A 27638-nucleotide genomic window follows, 5' to 3' on the forward strand; every position below is an offset into this window, starting at 1 on the left:
CTCTCAGGGTCCCCAGTAACGGTACATTTCCCAGTCCTCCTCCCGGCTCCTGGGCAGTGTCAGAGTACTTCGGACAGGCCTGGTCCTCGGGGGCCCTGGGGACAGAGACCAGCCTTTGCTGCTGGGGCTGCAGGGGTGCAGAAGAGGATACGATTCTGTGATAGTGACTGGGCTGGGTTGGCAGTCATTGCATGGCTGTGTAAGGGCAGATTTAATCTCTCTGTCCTGCAATGCTTGCAGACTTTTCCTTTCCTTCTTTCCTTCTCTGAATTTCTCTTCCTAGCTGATAACTCTGCAGCTGTGCTCAGGATGGGGTTTGTAGGAAGGTGCCTGTGCAGAGAATGGCTGCATACTGTTCCTGTGTCTCAGTCAGAGTTTCACTGTGTATGTCTTGCTCAACAAGTCCTAGCCTTGCAGCCTGGGGGGGTTGCGTTGGCGCTGCAAGAGCCAGAAAGTGAGGGAAAAGCTTTTGCAAATTAAAGGTGCCAGGTTTGCATGCTTGCTCTGCTCAGTGGTAGGGCAGAGGTGAGGCTTCCGCCACCTCGGTGCATCACACCCGGCTGTACCAAGCACCACTAAGCCCTTCCTCTCCGGGGTCTGCATTCACAGCAACCACTTTCAGTGCAGGCATCCTGGAAGTGATGGGGTGCAGGCAGGAGTGCCCAAGCCCGGTTTTATTTTGTCAGGAACCTGCAGGGTCATGCAGCCCCTCACCTGGTTTGTAATTTTTTTCCCCAAACTTGCCAAGCCCTGTCTTTGAAGCAGGCAAACATTTTTGCACTTGGAAAGCAGAGTTTCCCAGAGTTTGGATGTCCTAATGGTTGGGAGTTGAGTTCCTGCCTACATCTAGTAGTGGCTAGCATCTGTGGGTTTGTTCTGATGCCAAGAAAAGTAGAGAGATTATGTACCTTCCTCACCTTCCCCCTTGCGTGAGAGTAAACTCAACCTGCCAGGTTTTTTTTATTAGGCATGTAGCAGGGAAGAGTTGTGTGAGCCTATATGAGGCCTTAAGAGATTTTTTTTTTTTAATTTAAAGCATGTGTGGTTAGCACACTCTGAGGGTCAAGATAGTCATTCAGACCTTTGCAAGATCAGCCACCTGCTGTGTTTGTTGTGATAATTTGCCCCAGCCTGTGTGTTAGAGACTGTTACTTTGTTAGTGTTTATGATTTAATATGAATGCAGAAATCCTCAGTCATTTAAGACGCTCACTCATTTCCCCTCTCCCTCCCAAATTAAACAAGGCTGAAAAGTAAGACTGTATTTAAGCAGAGGCAGCAAAGCCTTTTCCCAGTCTTAAAAACAGAAATAGCTTGCATAAGGCAGCTGTGGTTTGGTTGTTTTTTTTTTTAAATGCAGAGAAGCTTGTTTCCTTTTCATTTGTTCGTTAGAAAAGAAAATTCCTCAAGGAGAGTCCCAGTAAACATGTCTGTCATTGAAGGAGAGAAAGAAAGAAAAGAAAAGGACCTGCTTTCACTGTGTAGCTGGGTGACCCAACTCACAGCCATGACCTGGATTTAGTTTCCTTCAGATTTTTGTTCCCATGTTTTTCCTCCATTTTTCGGTCCAGTCCTGACAGCTTCAAGAGGTGTGGCAGAGGCCCTGTATTTTGCCCCTGGGCATGCCATGAAAATGACAATTTAGAAACTTAAGCATCAGGTATGGACTTACTTCAGTGCGACACACTTGCAGCCCGGGGAGCCCCAGCAGCAGTGGTGGGTGTCCGTTGCTGTGGGGACTTCCATTTCCCAGCCTTCTTGTTGCCTGGCTGCCGTCCTCTTCCTCAGACCTGTCAGAGCCAGGTATCTCCCCAGCCCGTTTTACTTTTATAAAATGCTTGGTGTGGGGGAAGCAGAGACAAGACATGCTTTTTTTTTTCCAGACATGCTGAGAGGCAGTGAGGGTTGGAGCGTTCAAGCAGTGCTGGATGAGCTGCCCTTGCAGGAGGCTGACCTGAAGTCACCAAAACATCTCATGCAGAGCTTTGACTTGCGTGAGGGAAGAGCTACAGCTCTTGGTCTGAAATTGTGCCCCCAGAGAGGCCGTTTAGAGACCTCATGAGCTTTGCCGGGGAACCAAGTAAACAGTGAAGGAGCCCTCGTCCTGTTGGGTTCAGGGAGCCCTGGCTGTGGAAAGTTTTCCAGGACTGCTCACACTGTCCAAAATGGACTAGCATAGAAGAATAAACCATGCTAGCGTTTCTCAGGACATCAAGCCTGTATTCTGTCACTTTTCAGCTGTTTTAACTGCAGGATGATTCAGTTTCATACCAGGACTCTCACATTTTCATTTTGTCTGCAGGATGTATGCCACAAGGCTGCTTAATATGCCACCCCTACGGTTTAACCCACTCCATGGTTTAAAATGGTTCAGCATAGCACGGTGAGAAAGAAGCAGCTGCCTGAGAGCATTTCTGCATTGCTGTATTGGATAACTGCAGCCACTAAATTCAGATAAGCCCATCATTAGCAGCTTCTTCTTGGTCCCAAGGAGCTCCCAAACTCTTGCTTATTAACACCTCCTGTCATCTGTAGGTTTTAGGAGATCTGATAGAACCAATTCATTTTCTTGAGCCTTCCCAGAAAGGTGTCAGGCTAGCACAGGCAGTGAGCACCAGATTTAGCCAAATCATTTGAGTATAGTTTTACTCAAAGTTTATGGACTTTCTGTGAATGCAAATGTAGCAGTGCTGTTGGGTTAAGTTTCAATTACATGGGGCCACATTCTCATGTACTTACCTGTTCTGTGAGTCAACCCATTTTCTTTAATTATCTTTAATATATTTACCAGGATCACTTAGTGTATTATCCGTAGTAGTATTATTTGGTTTTTATTGGTAGTATTGGTATTATAACAGGAGTGAGTGGGAAGTAGAAGTGGGATTTGTTCTTTCCACCGTCCAAGCAAACAAGAGGACATCTGAGACTGAAGTAAAATGTGTTACAGTGCTATAGGGAGTTTGGTACATATCACCACAAACTCTAAGCACACAGACAGAAGACAAAAGAAGCACAAACTGATTTAAGTAATAAGGACTGGTACTGTTGTGACTGAAGTGTAGTTAGGTCCATCATTTGGGTTGTAGCTGTGTAACACCCTTGTTTTATTTAGGGCAAAAGCTGCCAGGGGTGGGGCAGGATGGGTGGAGTGGCAGCTATAGCACAGATCCAGCATTCTTCAGAAATGTGGATGAGAAGTTCAAAGCTGTATTTGTAAGAATTCAGTCCCCAAAAGAACAAACATCTGCAGGTGTGATACGTCTTTGAACAAGTCACCTGTGTCATCTGAGATTGCTAAACATTGCAGGGAGGTGCCGACTTTTTTTGCTGATACACTGGGTAGCTAGAGGGACTAAAACATTAACTATAAGCTGAAAACAAATAATTTGCAATGAATCACAAAACTGAATATGTTTTTGCTTGGTCCAACCTGTCATGATTGCTCGGGTGAGGGAGGCAGGAGCACTGCTGGGATTGCTGGTCGGGGCACTGGGGCAGCACGCTGGGCTCTGCCCACTCAAGAGGTGCTCTGGACCAGCAGGATACTGCGCTGCCAGCGGGCTGAAACTGCTGAACCAAAAGGCAATTTGAACATGGACTTTGTGCCTTCTCAGTAAGAGGCAGAGGACCTGAGTATTTTTCGTCAGAGACTTTTCTCTGCCATTCATCTCTCTACACATTCAGGCTAGTGAGAAGGAGCAAAATGAAGGGCTGTGCTGGAAATTTCCATGTGAGTGGGTGCACCCCTGCACTGTGCTGACCATGTGGGGATAGCAGCTCAGAGCCCCAAAGCAGCAAAGCGGAGGTCGTGCCCAAGACCATGACTGCTTGCTCTCAGCGCAGGTACAGGTTGGCCCCAACACAGCAGCACCGCAGCCAGGATGCCGGAGAGCACAGGGGCACGTGTCTGTGTTTGTCAGTCACTGTTGGTGCAGGTCAAGGTCTCTACAATATTTTTGTTTTCAGTAGGCTGGAGTCCCAGTGAGCCAGAGAAACTAAAATGAAGTAGAAGAAGCCTTGCAATGGTGCAGGAAGGGAATCACTGGCATAGGTCCCTAAAACATGAGTAAATTCTTTGCCTTTGGTGTTTTGAATTCCAAGACTGGCTGCCTTTTGGGAAACATGCTGGAGTGAAATCTCGGTCCAGATGCTGAGTAATTGTGAAAGTCTGTGCTATGCATTTGTAGTGTGCTTACACTCATGAATCTCAAAGCAGACTACAGCTAAAGGAAAAAAACGCACCAAAACCAAAAGCAGTAAACATTAGCAAACTGCCGTTTGCTTTAGGGTGTCATGAAAGTGGAAAAACTTGTTGAATACGCAGTGTTGCAGTTTCTCCGGGCACTTAGGTTAGCTGGGTGGCAAGTACGCAGTTGCGTTGATCATTACCAACCTCAAAGAGATAGCATTTACCTTTCCCAAGGAGAGAGGCCTGTAAAAGCAAGCTATTGTTAATGTGTACTTAACGCACGCAGGGAAACTGGAGTGCCCAGCCCGTGGAAACTGCGGTAGTGCTTGGATTGCGCTGGTTTAGCACGATGCCAGTTAAGATGCCCAGTCTCAGTGTGTGTGAATTGTGTGATAGGGTCACCAGGCGCAAGGTCAGCAAGGGTGACCGGTGCCTGCATGGTTTTTGGGTTCAGCTGCTAGCACAGACTGGTGGGAGCACTGCAAAGTGCTGGAGTATGTTGGGGCATACTCTGGGAATTTTGTATCTTTGGGAAGATCACTTTCTTCCCTCTCTCTGTGGCCTACCAGATCCTACACGCAGGTGCCAAGGGACCCTTGTATTCCCTTTGCAAATGAAAGAAGAAACAGAGCAACAGAGCATCCTTGAATGAGATACTGATGTAAAGGGGTTCATGTGTAGTTAGGACATCTGGTCCTAATGTGGCAGAGACAGTGGGCAGATGCATGAGGCAGATTTATTGGTGCTATTTCAACAGCCACATGAAAGAAAAGTGGCGAGAACATGAAGGGTAATGAGAATAGAGGGTATTCTACTGTACTAGCTGTGTTATACGGAAATTAGTTTAGGAGTAGCCTGGCTTTTTACTGGAACAGATTATTTTTTTTTTTTTGCCTCTTTTTGCCTCTTTATAGGCCAGTCATAGGCTAGCAAACTGCCATGGAGAGAAGTCTGAGCAAAATAAAATCACAAGTTACAGTTGTAATCAGTGGTGGACAATCCAATTAAGAAAAATAATAGCGAAAGGAATATGTTTGGAGATGTAAAACAAATTTTGGTTATGTGACCTTTGGGAAAAAACAAAGGTCAGATCACTTATTTAATCTCTCAACCTTCATGGAAAGTTACTTTCTGTTTAAAAAAAATCTGGAATAGTATCGCTGACATGCTGACGGGCTTCCCTGTTAATTTGCAGTAATCTGGTTCTCCCTTTTGCCCCTTAATGACCATGGCCATTAAATTCTGACTGTTGTTGTATTTGAATTGTTTAAAAACATACTCGGATTTGTGCCCTTGCTTTGCTCCATTTGTCTGCCTGTCCAGAACAGCTGAATGTCAGTGCTCACTCCTGGTAATGCTCCTTTTCCTTCTCAGTGTCACATATGCAGCCACTTCCACCATAGGCCAGATTCATCGCCTTGTTTGTCCGTGGTTTCTTTGCTCTTGGTTATATCCTATCTTTTATAGGTTCCCTGTGACCAGTACTTGGCAGAGACTAGGACAGGCAGCTCTGTGTATATATAACACTTTAGTGTTACACTTGCTAATCCTTTAGTAACCTGGGCTCTTTATACCACGATGGAAAGTGAAATACTGCTAAGCAGTTTAGTATCCCATCTAATTAGGTGAGGGGGCGGCTAAGGGCAGGGTGCAGTTAACCAAGCCCTGGTGGCTGGAAGCAAAGAGAAAGACCCAGACTCTTCAGTTGGGGAGCGCTGGCGGCTCTTGCCACCTCTCAAGGGAGACGAGGGTGCGTGAAGCTGCGGGCAGAGGTGGAAAGCCAGAACAAGCTGTCACCAACGTATTGCTGACAGGATAGAGATAAGCTACATTAATGCCGTGTACTTTGTACTGCCTTGTGCCACTCCTGCTGGTTTGTTCCGATTGTTTAAGGCTGGTTCAGTACTGCAGGGGGATGTCAGCAGGAAAGGCCCCGAAATCAACCAGGCTGTGATATTTAATTGAGGAGTGGGTGCTGGTGATGTACAGGGTTTGCTATGTTTCTGCGTCCCATCTTCATTTCCACTACAGGTTTAGGAATGTCGTCCCACCTCTTAAATTTTGTCCACATCAGATCCTGAAAACTCTGACAGTAATTAGGAAATTACTTCTATTGGTTTGTTGCTCACAGTATTTCTCACAGTGTTTAGTTTGATTCAGGCCAGTTTGCCTCTTCCTTTATCCTTGAAAGGGCCTCCTTTAAAGGTGCTGGCTTGACTGATTTCAAGTGGACCAATTCTGGATTTGATGAAGAAGCTATAGGTCATGGTCAACAACATGGGAATTGTGACGGATTGAAGGTACCGGGAAATTTATTAGCAGATTAGTCTGGGGACTGAAGTCTCTGCTGGGAATGAAAAGCATAAAATTCTTAGGTAGAGTGGTGAGGTTTAGTTCATGAAAATGCCATTTATAATCCAGCTAATGCACGGAGCTACCTTCTCTGCTGGTGAACGTGTTGGGCAAGCTGCAAAGCATCATGTTGTAAGGAGGTAGCAGCATGTAAACCTGCCTCCTAGCTACTCCAAATTGTTCCCTGTTGCAAGTTTCGAGCACTGCTCTAACACCTTTGTACTTGTCCTGACCAGCTTCCCAGTTGATTAAGAAGGAAAGTGGCTATTTGGCAGGGCTTTATGTTTTAGAGAAGTGGTTGTAAAGATCATGGCAACATTGCCCCATATTTTATCTGGATTTTGCTACTTCCCCATCAGTCAAGAGTTAGGTCCAAGTTTGCTGCAGTGTTTCCATTAGCATCCTTTGTCACTGATCTCTCAGCACTAGACAAAGGTCAGATGTCCTTGAAGATTTTATTAGATACATTAAGCAGTCCTTGACATCATGTATCAAAAAGTACTGTGGGACCAGTCAGAACAGACATTTGTTCTCCAGATGACCTGATTTTTCTTCACTAAGGGATGCTGGAAAATATTCTTTCATTTTCTTCTCTACCAGAATGTCCATTTTTTATGAACTCCATTCACTCCCTTCTCTTCCACAGGGCATGTGAGCATTTAGAGGGTTTGAAAACAAGGCATTTTGTTGTGCGGTTTCATTACTGCAATGTCACTGGTACCAGTATCTCCTTTTTGATCAAACCTAGCCCACAGAATGGCATTACTGGCTTGCTCTCATCTGTCTATATGGTTTTAGGCCTTTAGATGGGGAAGAGAAGGGTGGTAAGTGTGTGCTCTAATTTATTATGCTTTTCAGGCATCCCCTAGTTTGGTTTCTTTCAGTGCTAGAAAGCATTAAATTATGCTGGAAGAGTTACGAAGTGATCCTTTTCCATAAGTGATCACGAAGCCCTAGCTGTAAGGGCTTATTTGTACATGACTTTTGGTTGCGCTGTTGCTAAGGTTGTGCTCTGCCCCACGGGAGAATCTTGCATGTCTTTTTTGGCTGGGAATGCTCTCAGGAAAATCAGAACGATTTTTGTTTGTTTGTGTCTTGCAATCTACTGGCAGTTGTAGCAACATCATTTTATGAGATCATATTGCAGAAGGCTGTAAGGGAGCAATGTCTGCTGCTATGTCTTTTAGGGTGGATAGATAGAAAAACAACTTGCTTGTGATGCCTGCATTTTCCATTTTCATTTTGAATGACTGCTTTTTTTTTACTTAAACATTTTTTGAGATCCAATAGACATTATTTCCAAGATGTTCACAAGCTGTATTTGCAATGGTAGAGACCTGACCATGCCACTGTGGTGCATAGGCTTTCCTGCAGACACAGGGGCAAAGGTAGGTTTAGTAAGTATTTATTGATTTACTCATAGTGTTGTGTTGTGTCGTGTTAAATAAAATACCTATCCCCAAAGCAGTGAAAGAAAGTGGCACTTGTCTAAATAAATAACATTTGTGAGTTGCTTCAGGGATCTTCCTGGATCTGAAGGCCTTATGTTGATGTACTCCTTTAAGTGTAAACTTATTACATGTCATAATCATTGATTGGTCTGATCAGATAAAGCAGGTCAATTGAGTAAGGCAATATGGAGATCTGGTTACTTTCATGCTATGTCTATATGACATCCCTCCACTTGCATCTTCGTTAACCGCTTTCATGAGAGACATGGGTAGAAGAAACAGAATTACTTCAACTGGGAGAGATGTAGGTTAGTAGACCCCAAGTTCAGTTTCAGTTGTGTTTAGTAGCTCCAGGTTTTACTGTGGAGGCCAGAGGCTTAAATGTACCTTGATAAAATTAAAAGTGAAAGTACTGTAGCCTTTCATCAGAACTGCAGTGCCTGTGACCTACATTAGCTTCCCTGCTCTCCGCCATCTCCCCACCGACTGCCTGAAAGCCCCAGCAAAGCCTGGAGAAACCCATGGTCTGTCCAAGGGGACACTGGGACATCCTACTTTGTCACCTGTTATAACCCCAAGAGTCCTGCTATTAAGAACTAGGTCTGTTGTCAGGGTGATACAGGTAGATTTAGCAGAGGCTTCCAGTAAAGAAGGAGTTTCTCTGACTGGAGTGACCTGCTATGAAGACTATTAACAGGGACGGGGATGGTCATAATTTTGCTGGTAGGCTCCTGTCTGTGACTTTTCTGGGGCTAGATGCAATTCTTGGCTCTGGTGACATAAATCTTGGGGGGGGGGGGGGGGGGGGGCGGAGTTTGTGCAAAAATGGTTGTTACTTACAACCAGTGTCAGGAAAAATGAGGTCAGATGCTGGCCCATCCCTGGGGAGCAGTGGAGGCCTTGGAGACTGGGTGATGCAGGCTTACAGTGGAGCCCACCCCAGCAATCTGGCCCACCGGGCTGCAACTTCCACTGCTCTCTGTGTGAGGTGGAAACTCGGGGATGGCTGTTGTCACTGTGGGCACACTGTCACCTGCCATCTCCACTCAGTGGGTCTCCATTAAATTTAAAAGTGGAGGAAATCTGGAGTCGAGCCAGAGATGAAGCTGATTTGCCTTCAGTGATAACAAAATTATGGGCAAGCTGATTTCAAACCTGAAGGTTTTGGAGGTTCTTTTGGTGTTTTTCTGAAGCTCTTTCCATTTGAGTGGTAGTTTTCTCTTGTGACATTGCTTATATTTGGGATTGTAACTTACGGGTTTTTCAGGGTTTATGGTTTGTTCCATTAAGCCTATATAAGAATTATAAAGAACAAGGGACTTCATATACTTCAGAGCTGAGTTTGCATCTTCTATCTGAAAAAAAAATAATAATTGTCCCTGAATCATTTTCTCACCCTTACACTCCTCTTACATTTTCCCACTGCAAAGGGAGTGCAAGAAAAGTTTGCTACTGCTGTTTTTGTCCCTAACTGCACACATTTTATTTAATGGCTAATACTGTAACACATATATTCTACAAGCATGAGTATGACAAACTACCAGCAAACACGTTTCAACAAAACAAATGCAACGACCAGGGAGGTGCAGGACATGAGCCACCTTCCCTCATGTCTCCACACTGCCACACCCTTGTTTCTCCTCTGGGTAATTTTGGGGCTGTTGCCTGCCTTACCATTGGCATGACCTGGGAGCACTTTGCTGCATTGAATGCCATGTGGGGAGAGGCTCAGGTGGGCACAGCCCCTTGCTTCCCAGGGAGCCTGGTGAGGAACTGGGGCTATCTCCAGTTAGATCTCCAGCTGGACCACAGCAGGCTGTGACCTGGCGATACACTGCACAAATACAGTTGCTCTACTCTTTGAAGGTTACTGGCCCTGTAGCTTTCACCGTTCTGGCTCTGACCTGGGAAATGGGGGACCTGGGCTTCAGGCTGTGCTTTGGTTCAGCTGTTAGCACTCATGGATCAAGGAGTGCACACACAAGTCCTTCTCCTCCTCCATCCTTTTCGGCCAAGTTGAGCTTGGGACAGTTCCCACAGCAGTCCCTCTGGCAGCTTCCCAGTGCTGCGTTTCCTTCGTTTCCATGGGATAATGAGTTGGGCTGATGATACAGGTACTGTCTGTCAGTGGTGACATGAATTGGGTGATGGGAACAGGATGCCAGAAAAAGGGCTGTTGTGGGGGAATAGCAGTGCCTGGCTGGGATGTGTTCCCAGGGCCCTGACTCTTCTTCCCTTGCTCCCAGCAGGTAGAGGGATGCCTGGGGAGCTGCCCCAGCCAAGTGGGGAGCACAGACCTGCATATCCGATGGTACCTGTCACGAGGAGGCTGAGATGCTCTTTTGAGAGGCAGGCTTTAGAAATCAAGGGATCAGGTGATTGGTATGAGATGCATCCCTGTTTACTCCCTGATAGCCTGTTACGTCAAAGACCATCATCAGTGAGTCACCTACTCGTGTGTGTGACTGTCATCATTGCTGCTCTAAATATAAATGTCAAAGGATATTGAGCTATAGGAATAAATCAGACTGCGTTGGAGTGTGTGTATCAGCAGGTCTTCCTCTTCTGCATGTCCTTGTCTCTCTGTTATTAAGGCTGGTATGGTCAATGGGAGGCAGCTGCAGAAACTCAAATCAAAGCCAGGAGTACAGGTTATATTTTCATATGCAGAACTGGCATATCCACATGTTGGATCTCTTCTTGCTGGTTCTGTCAAAATTATATCTGGGGAGAGAGAGAGAGAGAGAAAGGTTTGCTTTGACAGTATTCCTGAGGTAGAAACACTGAGAGACTGAGAAGTGTTTTCACACCCTTTTTTATACATACAGAATGTGCGATTTTTAAATAAGCACCAGAGAAAAAGTAACTTTGCCAAGGCTAACAGCTACTGTTTGTGAGCTGTGGACATGGGTGTGCTGCGTGATTTACACTGGTTCAGGTTAAAGCACTTTAATTAGACTCTCAAGGTAGGAGTTTCAATTATGAACACAAGTGGTTGTTGTTTTCTGTTGAAAGCTGGGAGAAACCAGTAAGAAAAAGTCCCATATCTTTCATCTTACTGAGGATTCTTTTTTTTTTTCCTTTTTCCCCAATAAAATCTATTTTTTTTAAAGTCAATAAAATGGTGATGAAGAAGGCCAAAATAAAAACATCGGGAGCCTGAAATTGCCTGTTTACTTGCCAGAAGCACTCTGCTCTGGCAACCACAGTGTTGTTTTTTTACCTGTTATGCTCCCTTTGCAGCATATGAAGTGGTGAGGAATTCAAGAATGAGCTTTGCCTGTGCAAAGTAAATACATCTTGATAAAGAAGTTTTTAAACCCTATAGAATGTAGATAGAGGGGGCTAACACTGCTTCATTTTCGTACTCTCTCCTGAATGCTCTTATGAGGATAATCCTGTATTACATGATAGAGGATAGTTAAAAAGATCTATGATAAGGTTGCCCTTTGTGCGTTTCTGTGAGGATTTTCCATAGTGATTAAACAAGATCCTATGGAAACCTAAAATTTTATAGCACATATCTATATCTATTTCCATTTACACATTAACATCAGAGAACTTACAATAATGACTCAGGCTGCTATTTTCAGGAGAAAAAATTACAACCGTGCATCTAGGCTGAAACCACCTCCTTCAGCGGCACTGCAATATTCAGGGCTGTTTCACTTTGCATCAGAGATGCCGGGATGCCTTGCAGTGCTGTGCATCAGGCTTACCCTTAAGCTCCGACCCCTTATTTTAGAATACTGTGGTAATTCTTATACTTTCAGTATTTTATAAATAACATACTTCTGGGGGAGTCAGGATTTCTTATTCGTTAGCTGTCTGTTTACCATTGCTTTCCTCTTTGGATTATTTGCTGCCCCTTTCTGTGTTGTGTTTTCCTGCCTGAGGCTGGATGGTTGGTCTCTCCCTGTCTCCCCTTGGTGCCCGAGGGGGCTTTCCCGAGGAGAAGCTTTGTTCCTGGTGGGGTGGATTTCCTCTGTCTTCCTTTATCAGGCCTAGTTTCTGCCTCCCTCTTCTCAGTTATACTTCTTTTCATTTTTTTCTTTCCTGTCTCCGTTCCTCTGCTATAGGGGAGACCTAATAAAGGATTTCAGCTACTAAAAAACGCGTCAGTGCCCATACCATCCATCCTTGATAAAACACATCGCCTGCCTATGGTTTACACAGTGCAGAGGGACAAGCAGAACCCACAGGCTGTGGTCCAGGGGATGAAAAATCCATCTGTCCCTGCTGCAGCATTTTTGCAGGAAAGTGACCGAAGCTCTGTGTTCAGCGTGGGCAGCCTGAGCCTGCTGGTGTGCCCACGTGTGCAAGCAGCATCCCTCCAGGGGCTTCAGCAGAGGAAGGACTTCAAGCCTCCTGCCCTTCCATGCTGTCCCAGCTTCACATCCATCTCTTGGCTGCCAGTTCCCCTCATTTGCTGTCATGCTTACCAGTCATCCTTTCTCTTCTGTTTCTCCCATCGTGTCAGCTACTTCTGCCTGTCCCCTTGCCTCACAGCACAGCCACCTCTGTGCTAGCATCCTGGAAGATCTGCCTCACATCTTGAGCTTGTAGCCCCAAACTTTTGCCTTCTTTTCTTGTAGTAACCCCCAGCCTGAGCAGAGCGTTTTAGAGGTTCTCCAGAAAATTACTCTGCCTCCCTTTTGGTGGAAGGAGCTGGCAATCTTCGACAGGGAAACATGGAGTTGTATTCAGTAGAGATAGTACTTAGTCCCTGAAGTCTGAAAATGTAGGAGGGTGGGAGACAACTGTGAGAAACAGAAATGCCAGAAAAATGTGGAGGATTTGGCAACCCTGTCTTTATGTCTACTGTGTTACGCTGCAGAACAGAATTGAAGACAAACATATGAATGTGCTAACGCTGAAGTTATTGGATGTGAGTCTGCTACTGAATTACTTTGGGGGATTTTTAATATTTTTTTAGTTTCAAGGTTAATTTTTTTGTCGTCATTCTGCTCTATTTAGTTTCTCTTCAGATAATAGTAACGAAACGTTACAGTGCTCCAGAAAAACTCCAAGACTCTGTCTTTAAAAATGCTTGTTTGATATTGGCCTCTGTTGGCTGAAACCATATCAAATGTAATTGAATGCTGTCAGATTGCCATTGATTTGTGTCACCAGCCCAGGAACCAGGCTGTAGTCATGAACCTTTCAGGCAAATCCATCATAAAAACACTGGTAGGAAGCTGGTTAATACCAGTCTAATGCAGTTAAACAGATCACCTTTAGAGTACATACTTCTGCAACCTCTTTGTAACTGTATCACCTGAACTACCTGGTCTTTTTAACCATTATTATGCTGCAAAGAGGGGAAAATTCAAAGTCCTTTGGATGCAAAAAGTTACCAGAAGTTGTCAGCAGGTGTCAAAACAGAGAGATTATTTTGAACGTAATTGTTACTCAGTGTTGTGCTTACCTCTGATAGGATATAATACTACTGAGTCCCTCCTTGTCTGAAACTGCTTACAGCTGCTTTTTGCAGTTCATACCATGCGTGCAATCAAATCTTATCATGTCTGCCACCGCCAATACAAAGCCATATTTTGCAGGAATACCATTCACCGTCACTGCAAATAATGCTGAACTCATTACAAAGCCATTAAAACTGACCTAAAATTTATCTGTTCTAATTAGTGTAATGTAACGATTGACCTCAATAGACTTGACTGAACTCATAAAAAATAGTTTCAGTAATAAGCAAAACGAAATGGTTGGACTTGGTGATCTTAAAGGTGTTTTCCAACCTAAATGATTCTATGGTTCTATGATTTTGTGAAATGTTGCTTTATATATCCTGTCCAGGAAGAACGAAGTCAAACAGAGCAGAGACCTGAGCTGTTAACTCATTCAAACTGGTCTTTTTTTCTTGAATTGGAACTGAAGTTGAACCGTTACTTTGAAGTCTTGGCTGTGTTTGATCCAGAACTGAGCTGCTGCCTGCCTGCCTTCCCGCGAAGTCTCTCTAGCTATTGCTCTTACACTCTGACTTCCCCCCGTACCGGCCTGCATGGCCTGTGTCCTGTTGGCAGCTGCATGGCAGCACTGTGTTGCAGGATTTTCCCCTGCACCAGGATGTCATCCTGCACTGCTCTTGGTTGCTTTGAAGCTCCATGCGTGGACCGGTGCAAGACAGACCTTTCCTGCCTCTGGTCTGAGGGACTTCCACCGCAGTGCTGTGAGGTGGGGGGTTTGCACGGGTGTGGGGCTGCGGGGTCCCTCTGTGGGGCCCCTGCAAGTGACCTGGCTCGAGTGGCCGTACGTGTGTATGCATATCTCCCTCTGTACCTTGTGTGCATTGCTGGCTCTCTGCGCTGAGCACTGGGGGCCCAGGATTTTGTGTGATTGGAGGGGCAGAAGCATGCAGAGCAGGGTCTCTCCCCATGCCCTGGGGCAGCCAGGACAGCACTGCAGACTGTGGTACAGCCCATCACACTCCCTCTGCCTTCCTCACCTGCGTTGCTCTGCGTGCTGCTGCTGAAGAGGCTGCAGAGGGAAGGAGACGGGAGTGTAGTCCAACCTGACTCTGAGAGTCTCCTCCTGTCCCATAAATCTTGTCTCAACGGTTAGGCGGTTTGGTATGAGCAAGTTTGAGGTGGTTCATCACTACCCAGACTGGTTAACAAATATTTAATGACCTCCAGTCATGCTAAACTGCAATCGTGCTATCAAATGTGGTAATTCTGCCCCTTCCCTGACTGTGGAATTCAAGACTATAGAAGTGAAAATGAATGCTTTTTTATTTATTATGAGAAGAAAAAAGGGCGAAGCTTTGTGGTTTTCAAAACCTGTTGGTGATAAACATTGCCATGGCAGTTAGACCATCTCAATGCACAAGGTGAGAGGGTGCTGGCTCTGTGGTCATCTTGGTGTTCCTGGGGCTTGTTGCCAGTGCAGATGCTAAAGGTCACCCAGAGGACTGCAGGCACTGGGTCCTCTCTTCTCGGTGCAGAACACCAGTCGGATTTTCATGCAGTTAGTTACCTGTGTTTTGCAACACAGAGCTATAAACATGTCAATAGAAACAGAGGAGTTTCCAAGTGAGCAGAAAATGGCGTGCTGCTGCACGCATACAGATATGCCTCTGTCTCTTTGGACTTCGCTTTCACTTAGCCTTCAAACTTATAAAACTAATTTCTCTCCAGTGAAGGCTGCATGTGCTTTCTGTATACTTCCAATCAGATGTGCTGCTACACCTTTTCTTAGTTTTTGTGGACCTCTTGGGAAGACCCTTGTCCATGGAGGAGCTTGTGATCCACGTACCAGTTGCCTTGAGCAGGCACAGGCACACGCTGTGCTGTGCTGTACGTGCTGCCAGTAGTGCTTGGCCTTCAGGACCATCCTGTGCTGCCCACATACCTTGCCACGGGTACCCTCAGCCAGCTAATTGTAATGGAAGAGCCTGGGGGTGGCATCTACTTGGCACCAGCAGTGACACCACAAGCACATCTTGAGGTGAAGGAACATACTTTCATGTAAGCATCCAGTTGGAAATGCTATGAAAACTCTAAAAGACCACAATGTGGGTGAACCTTGCCCCTGATGGGAAGCCTGGGTGGCGTGCTGTGCCCTGATGGCAGGACTGTCTGATGCTGCGTCATCTCAGGATCCCAGTGTCAGAAGGAACCTAAGATCTGGTAGCTTGCTGCCACCTTTTCTGGAATATTAATGAAGTAGTTACCTTTCTTGAGAGTGTTTGTCTTTTTTCGGGGTCCAAAAGGAACCAGCACCTCTTGGTGCAAAGCCATAGCCCACTGATATTTGTGAATATAATTACAGGTTTTGTAGAGTAAAATCTGTTCCTAAATACACACCCATCCAGTTAGGCCACCATTAATCCTGTACATCGTTATGTCTTGGTGAGTGTAATATTGTGCTGTGTGGGAAGGAATCCGGTTTTGATCTCTAATGGTTGATTTACAATGAGTTGTAGTAGCAGAGTTCAAATGTTTGCTGATTATTTGTAAGCTGGACTGCTATCAGGCAGCTTTAAAAACAAAACTTGCAATTCTAAGAGTATCATTGCAGTTCCTTAGCAGAACCCTGCTTGGCCTTTCAACAAATCCACTGGATTTCCTGACCTGGCACTCACAGGCAGGGCTTGTGGAGCAGGGTGATGCCACCCAGCATGGTTGTTGCTTAATGGGGCTATTGACCTCTCCTGGCAGGTTCTTCACTTTTCATGAGGCTCTTCATGTTTTGTTGCAGCGTTCAAGGTCTGTAAGTGTCTTCTTGGAGGAAACAATGGGAAAATAAATAGCCAGGTAGCAAGGAGCCTGCAGGAGACAAAAATTGATGTGAAAAAGATGAATGAGCCACCAAATGTGATCAGCTGGTTTAAGTATCAACCATGTTGTGCTTGCAGAAGTGTGTCTGGGCTCTGCAGTATCTATTCTGTTTGTCACAGAAGTTCAGTCTTCAGAAGCTGGGGAAAAATGGAAGCCAAATTTGGATCTCCTCTTTCAGAACTTCCCTGGGGTCGGTTTTGTCTGCATCTGGCCCTGGCCCAATGTGCGGGCATGTAGGTTTGTACAGTAATGATCTCAGCTGGGCTGCAGGAGTGGCTTCAGAAGAGTTTCCTTTCAGGGAAACGCACAAGCCCTTAGCAGTTATGTCCAGATGACTCTGTTGTGTATCTAATACTAGTTAAATACTTGACAGGTGTTTTTTGGTTTTGTTTTGCAGGAAGAAATCATTCCTATTTTCAGCTCTGTATGCTGCCTTTATATTCGGTGGTCGGCACCTAATGAACAAGCGAGCAAAATTTGAACTGAGGAAACCACTCGTGCTCTGGTCCCTGAGCCTCGCCGTCTTCAGGTAGGCATTTCTTCATCCAGCTGCCTTTGACAGTAGTCCATGAATAGCGTTTGGGGTTCTTCATATACAACAGCACCGCTAATGCGATAACAAACTCACCCAGAAATGGCGTTTCTTTAGTTCTGTTGTTCAGGGTTATGTCGTGATCTGCTCCTCACCATTGAAATGATACCCTTTGACTTGCCAGATCATACGGCGTTTGAAGAGGAGAGAAATCAATACCCCTCTTGAAGAACAAAGGTGCTTATCATTGCAATAAATTTATGGTGCAAGCTACAAATGGAAATACACACATTGAGATGTTAGTCTTGCTCTCACTTACTGGTTAGTATTACATTATTATGGGTGTATATCTGGAATATTTTTTCAAGACTGATCTCCATTACAGTGAGGTAAACCTAAAGTCACTGCTTTGATGACAGGTAAGTTAGGCCGCTGTAACCGAAATCAGAATCTGCCTTCTGGTTATTCCATTGCAAAGAGCTTGTGAACATAGTAAAGGCATGGCTCCATAGGGAAGGCTATTTTTTAGCGATGCACATCTCTCTAGCTGCGTGTTGACTCTATCTGTCATCGAGTATGGAGAAAGTCAGGTTCAGTGTCCTTACAGGTGCTGAAGTCAGGCGTAGCACTGACCAACCTGAATTGCATTTTTTCTGGTTAATATGCTAATTTTTAATGAGTCTGTAGATGAACAAATGAGTGAACAAATGCTTATAAAAATAGCCCTCACAAACACACAAACTTTTGGAACAATTTCCTAATAACAGTACACAGAAGACCTGAGGTTTATCCTTCATTTCAGTACCTATTGGGAGTGTAAGTTATGGTTCACTCAACAGCACAGAAACCAGTTGCAGGTCATTATCAAACACTGATACCTGTATCTTTTTCTACTGTCAATATAATAATTACTGATTATTTTAGTTCACAAGTACATAAAACAGGTTTGCTTACTGAGCAGCTGTGAATGGTGCATGATTTTTCCAAGGGTGGAGTAGTTTGAGCTGCGAGTTTCTACAGAGTGAAATAAGGAGGAATAGAGAAGTTTGCTTTCTTTTGTGGCTTTTCCTTTTTTCCTCCAAAATTGTTCTATCACATTGATATTCTCTAAAACTCTAGCAAAGTAAAATAACTTGTATTTCTAAGTTCTCTCATCCAGCTAGGACATGCTAAAGAAGAACTTTACATTGGCTTGATTTTAATAGTCCATCAATACCTTTAAAAAATACCCTGCTGCAGACAAAACTTTGAGCAGTCTGTGTAACTTTGAGAGAAAGTTCTGACACTGTGAAAATTTATAATTGTCATCTGGTTGTATTTGGTGCTGTACTTCTGGCTGTGTCTAACATAATTTTGCTGTTAGGGTCCTGTAAGCAATTGTCATCATTTGTTCTAGAAACGGCTGAATTTTAACAGCTGTTGAATTGGTTACTAGGTGGCATGTCATTTGTGGATCAGCTTGTAAAGTGATTTGTAGCCAGCAGGAACCCAAAATGCATATTCCAATTACATTTTCTTATTGAATGTAGACACTAGAAACGAGCTGACTTACACAAAGCATTTCTAGTTTAATTCCCAGTCTGAGGGGGAAAAGCATGATTTCAGAACTGTCCTTTGCAGAATGTGTCTGGGATGAATTTTAAAATCTTGTTATTTTGAGATGCGTCTGTGGCTGACATTCACAGTGTGGGGCTTTTAAGCAATTTCACTAATTTCCTCCCAAAATCATAAGGGATGCACCGATCAATGAAAAGCATGTATATACACTACACTGTGAAAGTGCTGTCTAGATGGACTTTGAAATCAACACGTTCATCGCTTGCTAATTGGAGTTTCTCATCATAATCATACGAAATGGCTAACTCGTGGCCAGCATGAGCTGCTGAGTGATGCTGAGTGAAATCTAAAATACGGACTTCATGTTTCTGAAGCTACAAGTTGCCAGGATGAACCTGCCAAAGAAACCACAGTGCAGGCACTTTGAGGTGAGCTCTGCTTGTGCAGATGAGCAGCAGTGGCCAGAAGGGCACAGTCTGAGAGGGATTCACGACTGCAGGGTTTGCTTCCTCCATCAGCTCAGATAGGACCATTCAGGGACAAGCGTTGCCCAAGCACTGCAGGACTCACCCTTTCCTCTGCATGTTGGGAAATGAGGCGGCAGGGTGGAAAGGGGAGGGATGAACTGGGGTGTGAGATGTTTGGACTATACAGAAGCACTGAGCATTTAAGCTGCTGGATTTGCTAGTGGGACCAGCTGATGATGAAAATTATGTGACTATGCTTAGAAAGTTTTGCTTTTCTGAGGCATTGAATAGTAGGCAGAAGAGTGAAGTGGAGAAGGGGAAAAGGCCCAAAATGTTTGCAGTAAAACAGAGCATGAAACCTGTGTAGCTTCCATAGTAACATGGAATCCCATACAAAACTAACCCAAACATAAAAAGCTTTGACTTCTTGCCTGGAAAACAGAGAAAATGCAGAATATTCATTAAATCCTGAGAGGAAGACTTCTTACAAAAACTATTAATTGGGACATCCAGTTCCTGGTGTTTCACCACCACTGTCCTTTGTAGGGCCATCAGTCACTTCCAGCCTCATTGACTCCCTTAGCAAGCCGTGCTAGACTTTGAATGCTGTAACTTTTCCAAGTAACTTGGATATTTTTTTCTGGCTCCTCACAAATCTAGGTGTTTCATTTACATATGTTTGGCTTGAAAGACATTTCTGCTTCCTCTGAAGGTCGATTCAGATAGGTTTAGATGCCAGTGTTCTGCCTGTAGAGTTACTATGGATCCAGGAAAATGCTCCTTAACTTGTAACTTTCTGGGATGCTAAAATGCTATGACTTCTGTGATACCTTGCAGAAATTCTAAGTAATGTATTTGTCTGCCATCAGTGGTTGTACTGAGGAAGAAAAACCTGCCCAGAGAGCCCTCAGTATTCTGCCTCAAAGTCAGTGTGAGGTTTTTTTTCTAGAGCCCTTGTTTGTCTCCCTTCTAGCACTTCTACCATTTTACCTGTTTCAGATATCCTCAGAAATAATAGCATTTAGCGGAGGCTGGAAAGATGTGTTTTGGGCCTAAAAAAAAAAAAAGGAAATTGCCTGCCAGGCAATGACATGGTCCTTCTTCAGAATATACCCCATATGCCTCACTCTTGCCAAGATCATTTAAATGTGGTAGCAGCTACAGCAGGAAACTTGCCATGCTTATAAATAAACAAAACAGCTACACCACCCTACTGAGCTTGCTGATCATTCAGGAGCTCAGTAAAGAGTGAGTTTTGTGTCAACACTGGCAGCCAGCGGGATTTCTGAGGCAGAAAAGCAGCTTTATTTCCCTTTGGAAGCATCGACTAGTTTTGAACATTTTGTCTCTGGAATAAGGTTACCACTTCTCAGCGAAAACTTCTGTAGAAGCAATGACAGTAAATCTTGCTTTTCACTTGGAAACCACTGAAAATATGATCTTCTGAAATGTTTTGCTGAGAAATTAGTTTGGGATATTTTCCTTGGGTGGTTGTGTTGGTTTGTTTGGTTTTTTTTCCATAGCAGGTTTGTTGACTTGTTTCAAGCACTGAAGATTTATTATTGTCTGAAATGTTTTCAGTCTTTTGTTTTATTTTGTTTTGTACCCTTTAATTAAGTGTTTTCACCCAGCCCGGTTATGTACTGAGGTCCTGGGCGAGCAGCTCTGTGCTTCTCCATGTCTAACAGGAACCCGCTGTTAGCAAGCTGACACGAAAGTTCATTTTTCAGTCTCATAAGACCCCAAGAAAACTGTTGCAGATCCACCTACACAGTCAACCCTGTATTTCTGAATATTTCCTGAGGTTAAAAATCTGCAAAAACACATTGAATATGAGTTGCCAGTTTTATTCATGCCACTTTGAACATAAAGTTAGGATCATTCATTGAATTTTTACTTGGAGTATATCAAATGCGTCATGCTGGCATCTCTAGGAATCAGCAAAGCTGAGACCAGGACTCTCACAGAAGGGTATGAAGTCATTAATTCATGTTTTCATTATATCTCAGCTGGATTTATGTAGTTCCTTTTGTAGGCTGTAGTCTGTGTATGGGTACAAGGAGCTTAAACACGTATTTGATCACCTTGTCTTCACACAAGACAGCAGCGTGGCACCATTTTCACTTTGTCTCCATCCTTAAGGAGATGCCAACAGAAATCTCATGGTCAAGGTACTAACTAATAATAGTAAAAGGTTGTTTTCCCTAGGGAATACTGTCATGTCAGTGCAGGAGATGAAGAAGCTGAAACATCCAATGTGATGCAATCATTCGTAGGCAGAGGCTAAACCTGACCATGGCTGGTGCAGTGAGAGGAGGAATTTCTCTTTGACTAGCCAAACCACCAACCATAACGCAATTGTCATCACCTGAGATTCTAATCCAAATTCAGCTATGCTTTATAGCAGTGGTGGAAATCAGTTGATGTCAATACAGGGTTTCCAAATGTCTTCTTCCTGGAAAACACTTTCTCTCAGAGTGGTAGAAATGTTATCAAATGTAGTTGAAAGGTCACTAACTGCCTGCCATAAAGCCAACCAGAGCCTCAAAAGCAAAGTGTTCCAACAGCAGCAGGTCTTACATTTGAAAGACAAAACCAAAATGTCTCACTGGAAGGAGACTCACTTTGCTTTTATGAGACTGGTGTAATTGATTTGTTACTGCAGGCACAGCAGCATTTTATAGAAGGGTTTGCGCTCGTTCTGCAGAGAGCTCCTGACAAGGCGGTCTGAAACACGTCTGTACGTGAGGAACTCAGTCCTGAGCTGAACTGGATGGAAAAGACTAAAACATAAGTTTAAAGAAAGGATTTCAGTTGCTTGGATTTGTGACTGAAATACATTCTAGTTATCGTGCCTATAAGTAGGAAAATTGATGAAAAATGATTCAAAGTTATATTCTGTCTCAAAAGATGCCACTCACAGATGCTTGCCGTGGAGATTACAACACAACTTAATTTCATGTGTTGCTGAGCAACCCATCGAACTCTTAAAATACTCTTGAAATTTTATAAAGGTCCTGACAGTGCATTCAAAGAGAAAATGAATTACTGAAAAGGGTAATATTTGCCAAATAACATTAAAATTAATAAGCAGCATTTAAGGTGAATTAATGATCTTCTCTCATAAATTTGAAAGCAAGTGAATTCCATGTGAAACGTTCCCTGTATTAGTAAAGCACAAATGCATATTCTCAGTAGGACATTTCTTAGAACCCAAATTAGTAAAATGCTTAATATATACCTACATAACAGTTTATTTCTATTGGATCATGTTCATCTTCACGTATGTACCTGATTTTCTTATATAACAGATATTGGAAACATCTTTTTGATTCCCATTTTGGAGAAGAAGTTGAAAGTTGGGTGAACAGTAGGAATTCAGGCTAATTGGAGAGAAGACAAAGATCCCTTGGATGAGACTTAACAGTTTAAGAAGAAAAATTTCTTTTCTGTAAGCTGAAACATAATCCCAGTAGGGAATTACAAATAATGCTAGGTAGAGTGAATTCATGCATTGCGAAACAAATGCTAGCTGGCATTAAAAAACAGTGTAGAGGTGATAAAAATATATAGACTAAGAGCAGTAACCATGTACTGTCAAGAAGATGCATCTCCAATACGTACCTTACTTTAGGTAAGAAGAGCATCCCGTGACAAATACCTTTATTCCCAGAATTGTAATTGGTGCCATGTGACAAAATGCAGAGCCCATCCTCTGCTGAAATCTCACCTCTTCATTCACTCTGTTGATACTGCTGGGGACTCTGTTGTGTCCATCAAAGTAATTTTGCATGTAAACTGGTTTTACTGTTTTCACCTAATCAAGCCTAATGAACAGTAGACCAGGGATTCACTGTAAGACCTGGCTGATGCTACTTTACAGGAGGTATGGATAGGACTGGCTAAGAATTCCTATGAAAATCTCTTTTTCAGTACTAAACTGGGCCTGCTTTCTTTAAAAACTCCCCTTTTTTTTTTTTTTTTTTGTCTGTTCGCTCATTTGTCTTAGTTGCTGGAAAACCAAACATCTTAGCAAAGTGAATTCAATACATTTATTTGGAAAGCAGCTGTTGCACTTACGTTGCCTCTGTTCTCTCCCCACTCTTACAACCAATGAGGGTGTTGACACTCAGTTTGTCACTTTGAATTATCCCTTCCTCATGAGATCACCCTGTCCCAGCCCATGGGAGCCCTGGCAGGCCACCGCTCTGCATGAATGTCATATTCAAAGCAGGGTCCCCTGCGAGTGAGACTTTTCCTTTCCATTTTAAATGGGGAGCATACTGAAAAGTATATTTAGAGGAATAAAGAACATCTGTGGTGGCTTAAGAAGGGAACTGTGCTCAGGAGAAAGTAGATAATTCATCCAAAAGAAATAAAGCCTCCCATCTGCACCCCTGTGGCAGGCACTTCTGCATTTTACTCAGCCTCTGTACTTGGTTCATGTGCCTGGTAAAAGGTCCTCCCTGTGCAGAAATCCCTGGGGAACAGAAATCTCCATGTATTTTCATCTGCATAAGTCCTTAACAGCTTGTGCTTGATGGAGACAGTGGGAACAAAACACTGAGAGGTGTTAACTTGCATGACCTGTCACATCCAACACTGCGTCTGCGGACAAGCGTGTTAATAAACACTGCCAAACCGAGCAGTGTTCACACGCAGGGTTGCATACGGGTGTCGAGCCATGGTTTATCAAAGTCACTGTTCTGCGACGAGTTTAACTACTTCTAAACAAATGTGCATCCTTTCTTGTGCCTGTACCATTCAGCATCTTCCCTAGGTGGCTCAATATATCAAATATATTTATTGTTTACTAACTGTAGGCAAATCCCTGAGATCTGAACTTCTCTAGATACTTGCAGGAGTACTGCCCTGAGGAAGACAGAGTGAAAAAGGAAGATCAATGGTTCCATGCCTGTAATTGCCATTAAATTTATGGAGCTGAGCAGCTCATTACAGCTGTATTATAACTTTTAGCTTCTTTAAGCCTTCTTTATTCTGTCAAATACTAGTCTTTTTCTGTCTCTTAGATTTTGCTTACTTTGTTATCTGCCTGTTTTACAGCTTTAGTGATGGCTAGCTCCATTGGTTGGCTTGATTCTCTGCTAAATCTTTTACTTAATTAGTTTTTGGCTTTATTTGCCTGGGATAATTTCAAACTCCTGAATACATACATTTTGATGCTTTACATGACAGTTACTATACCAACTTGATACATTTGATCCTGTAAGTATCTTTAATTTATCCTGCAGAAATAGGTATGCCACTTTTTGTGGATTATCATTTAAATCACTGCAATATTACAGTTGTTCTAAAATTTTCTTGAGATAATACGGGATACTGAGAATAATTTCAATAACGGCACAGGAACAAGTGCAGATGCCCCTGAAGCATTCATTAAGGATTGCTCAGGAGGTACACAGTGCTTATGAATCCTCATGGGCTACATTAGAGATCCTGAGATAGATTCCTTAATTCTTACGAGATTTCATACCAAACACAGGGTTTAAGTTGAAAATTGATTTTTTTCATCTTTAGTCATTTTGACACAGTCCAAACTTGCTGAAACAAATATCTAAGAATTAGGAAATGTTTCTTGACAGAAAAACACCTCATTGAATATACAGTCTTCACAGGGTGCCAAGGATCTTCAGCTGCAGCAAAAGGCCAGTTATTATTTAGTGATGGAAGAGTGAGTTATTGCTTGAGAAGTAACAGCTTTCATCAAGAAATACTGTTCCTGCAAGTTCCTACGGTCCACGTGCCAGATAATCAGGGAGGAGCATCAGGTAACAGCTCATTGAGGAGGGCAAGACCAGATGATAGGTAATTACTATTGATTAGCTTGTAACTGACTCTTTGTAGGTAGAGTTGAAATTTTTTTTTTCATTTGTTGGAAGAAAACAGTTACATGTTTTTCAGCAGTGTATGTTTACACGGGCATCCCTGTAAGCAACTTAGGCTATTCTTGCATGTTCCTAGGGTAATGATTGAGTGCAGCTGCCCTGCAGCTTGACCTCTGCTCCTTGTTTATTTCTACCAAAACCCAGTGGGCCTGGTATAGCGACCAAGTGCTTTGTGTAAGACTCTCCATGCAGGTATAACCCTTCCTACCTCCACCAATTATCTTCTCCTCTGTTGCAAAGACTACTTGTAGGAATCTAGCTCTGGCATTTGTTTTTCTGCTATGCTTTATAAGTGGTGCAGGTTCTTCCACTAGCTCATGGGGCTTTGCTTTATAGATTATTTTTGTACTCTGCTCCTCAGGATTGTCTGAATATAGCTAATCCCAGTCATAAATAAGGCAGGTCTGGGGGATCAAATTGCATTTCCTGGAGAGGGAATTCAGGCTCCGTCAGGAGGGACTGGAAGGCGGTAGCTGTGGTAGATTGATTTTTATCCACACATATAAATAAGCCTTCCGAGTAGTAGTCGCAGCAATTGGCAGAACTGTTGATCTTGCCACTTTAGCAAGGGAGAATCAGATGGATTTTACTCTGCTGTGGTGTTAATGTGATTAAAATCACCAGATGACAGTGTCTATTGATCCGGAGCCCTGCAGAGATGTCACTGTTTGGATATGCTTGATGAGGTCCCTGGAGGGGGAAGGAAATAAGTTAAGCCTGGTTTACTTTCCAGTTTTGTCAGTAAAAAGGACAAAGAAATGGTTTTGGGAGCCAGGTGAGTTTCGAGTAGGAAATCTGCCGACGAGAGGGAAGGGCTGAAGGGAGCGGCCCCACATTGAGGGATTTATTGTCGAGGAGAAAAAAAAGACTGATGCAAGGAGCACAGTATCTGCCCTCACTTGAAAACCACAGAGCAAGCTGTCACTTTAATAGACCTCATTTTCCTCCCCAGAATTTATCACATGGGAAACTAATAACCACCCAGGCATGTACGCATATGCTTATGGGTATATAAACCTGCACAAATGATATATTATTTCTTAGAGCCATGTAAAATATTTGCACAATTTTTAAATCACTCTGAGCTGGCCTGGCTTCAGGGTTTCGGTCCCAACTGAAAACTCAAATGATTTGCATTGAAAAGCTTGCTAGGGAGACATCTGGATCCGATACAGTAGAAAAGTCTGAAAAGCAGGGCTTGTGTGTTTGGTTCAGTGATGGGGGTCTTTTTCAGAGATGGAAAGGGAATTGTCTCCAGTTTTGCTTTGTGATTTTGATAGGACTGAACCCAAACCTCAAAGTATGCGTGAACTTACGCAAAGAAAAGTCTCTGCCAAAAAGAGTGATAAAAACTGCAGAGATCAGCACAACTTTTGCTCACACACGTGGTACTGAGAGCTAGAGTAGGCCGTTATAAAACACTTGTAGTGCTACTGACTACCAGCTTTTAGGGTGAGCGCCACACTGAAAAAAACGGATGTTATTCCTCATCTCCCCCATTTCTTACCTTTTTTTTTAACAGCACTGTGGCTTGGGTGCCACCCTGAATGAGACTCCATCACCTTCAAGGAGGGCAAGGGAGGACTCTGTGGGTGAGCCACAAGACCCATCTGTTTTCCCTCCCAGCTGGGAGATGGGCAGGGGGAGAGGCTGAGTAGCGGCTGGGCAGCAAGCCTTCAGAAGGGAGCTTTTGCTGTTGGGGCTTGTTAAATTCTTGGTGTTCTCATGCCCTTGCAGAGATGGTAATGATTTGTATTAGTGTGTTTTGGAGGCACTCAATTCTGTTATTCAGAGGAGTGGCTTATGTAGAGAGAATATGTAACAAGCACGTATAACGTAATACAGTGTTGGTACAGTTATTGCTGCGTTCTTGACCATAGCCTAAGTGTATTTCCAAGCTTTTGAGTCAGCCTTAGGATTTTCTGTTGCCCTGTAAAGGAACTGTATTTGAAGCAAGATCCAGCAGAGAGATGCAAACCAGTGTCTTAAATGCCTTTTCAATGGCTCCGCAGAGCCGAGTAGCTGCTCAGAGCACGGTGCTGCAGTTTGAGCTCTGTAGTGCTGTGGCTGGCTGGAAAGATGCCTGCCTTCCCCAGTCTTCATTTTCCTCACTGTGACTAAGAGCAATGAAATCGTGTCATTAAAATAAAATAATAATAAAAAAAGGCACAGGAGAGACTGTTTTAGCAGCATCGTTCACCAGTCCAGTTCAACAGCAGAGCCGTGTGACCAGAGAGATCAGCAGGTGGGATATGCTGGTACGGGAGCTCAAAGCAGAGGAGAGCCACAGGGAGTGCCCATCGCCAGTAGTCACATCCACCTCCTCGAAGAAAATGTTTTCAAAGAGTTGTAAGTGGGAACAAAAGTGTTCATCATTTCAACCTTTCAGGGAGTTGGGAAAACTAAAACCATGTTTTAAGTCTAAAACATTTGTGAAAATTGCGCCCTTACTTGCAATCATTTAGTCATTAGGAAGAATATCAATACCTTACAGCCTTTCAGACACTTGGGCTGAAGAGGATGAGTTCTGTGTGCTTTTTAAAGAGTGAGATTAACATAAATGCTCTTAAATGACTGTTTTGTTAATTTTTGAAAACGTGCTTTTAAAGGTCTTCAGTTGCCATAGGAAAAAGCTATATCATGGGACTAAGGCTGCTTTCCCGTACTTTTTTCTTGTTCTTTCCCATTGTAAGACAGTAAATAATGTTCTCAAATAATTTTATTAATAGAGTAGGCTTTGGAGGACACAGGCAGAAGGGCATTACTGTGCTTTCAATTATCTGCTAGCAGCTGAATTGTAGTAACTAAGCATGTGCTTGTCTGAACATGGTTACAAAAGGGTAAAATATGGTAGCACAAAGCTCCTCCTCTGATTTTACAGTTTTACA

At 43.5% G+C, this 27638-nt stretch overlaps 1 protein-coding gene across 1 annotated transcript in view; it reads left to right on the forward strand.

Moving 5' to 3' along the window:
• The window catches only part of ELOVL6 (ELOVL fatty acid elongase 6), a 77462-nt gene that overhangs the window by 33947 nt on the left and 15877 nt on the right, over window positions 1–27638 (forward strand). The window contains exon 2 of the mRNA XM_080374071.1: window positions 16686–16817. Coding sequence (XP_080230197.1) covers window positions 16686–16817 — 132 coding nt within the window. The remainder of the gene's footprint in view (window positions 1–16685; window positions 16818–27638) is intronic.

Source organism: Falco punctatus (genome assembly GCF_963210335.1).
Source record: "Falco punctatus genome assembly, chromosome: 1".
In the NCBI taxonomy this organism is placed as follows: Eukaryota; Metazoa; Chordata; class Aves; order Falconiformes; family Falconidae; genus Falco; species Falco punctatus.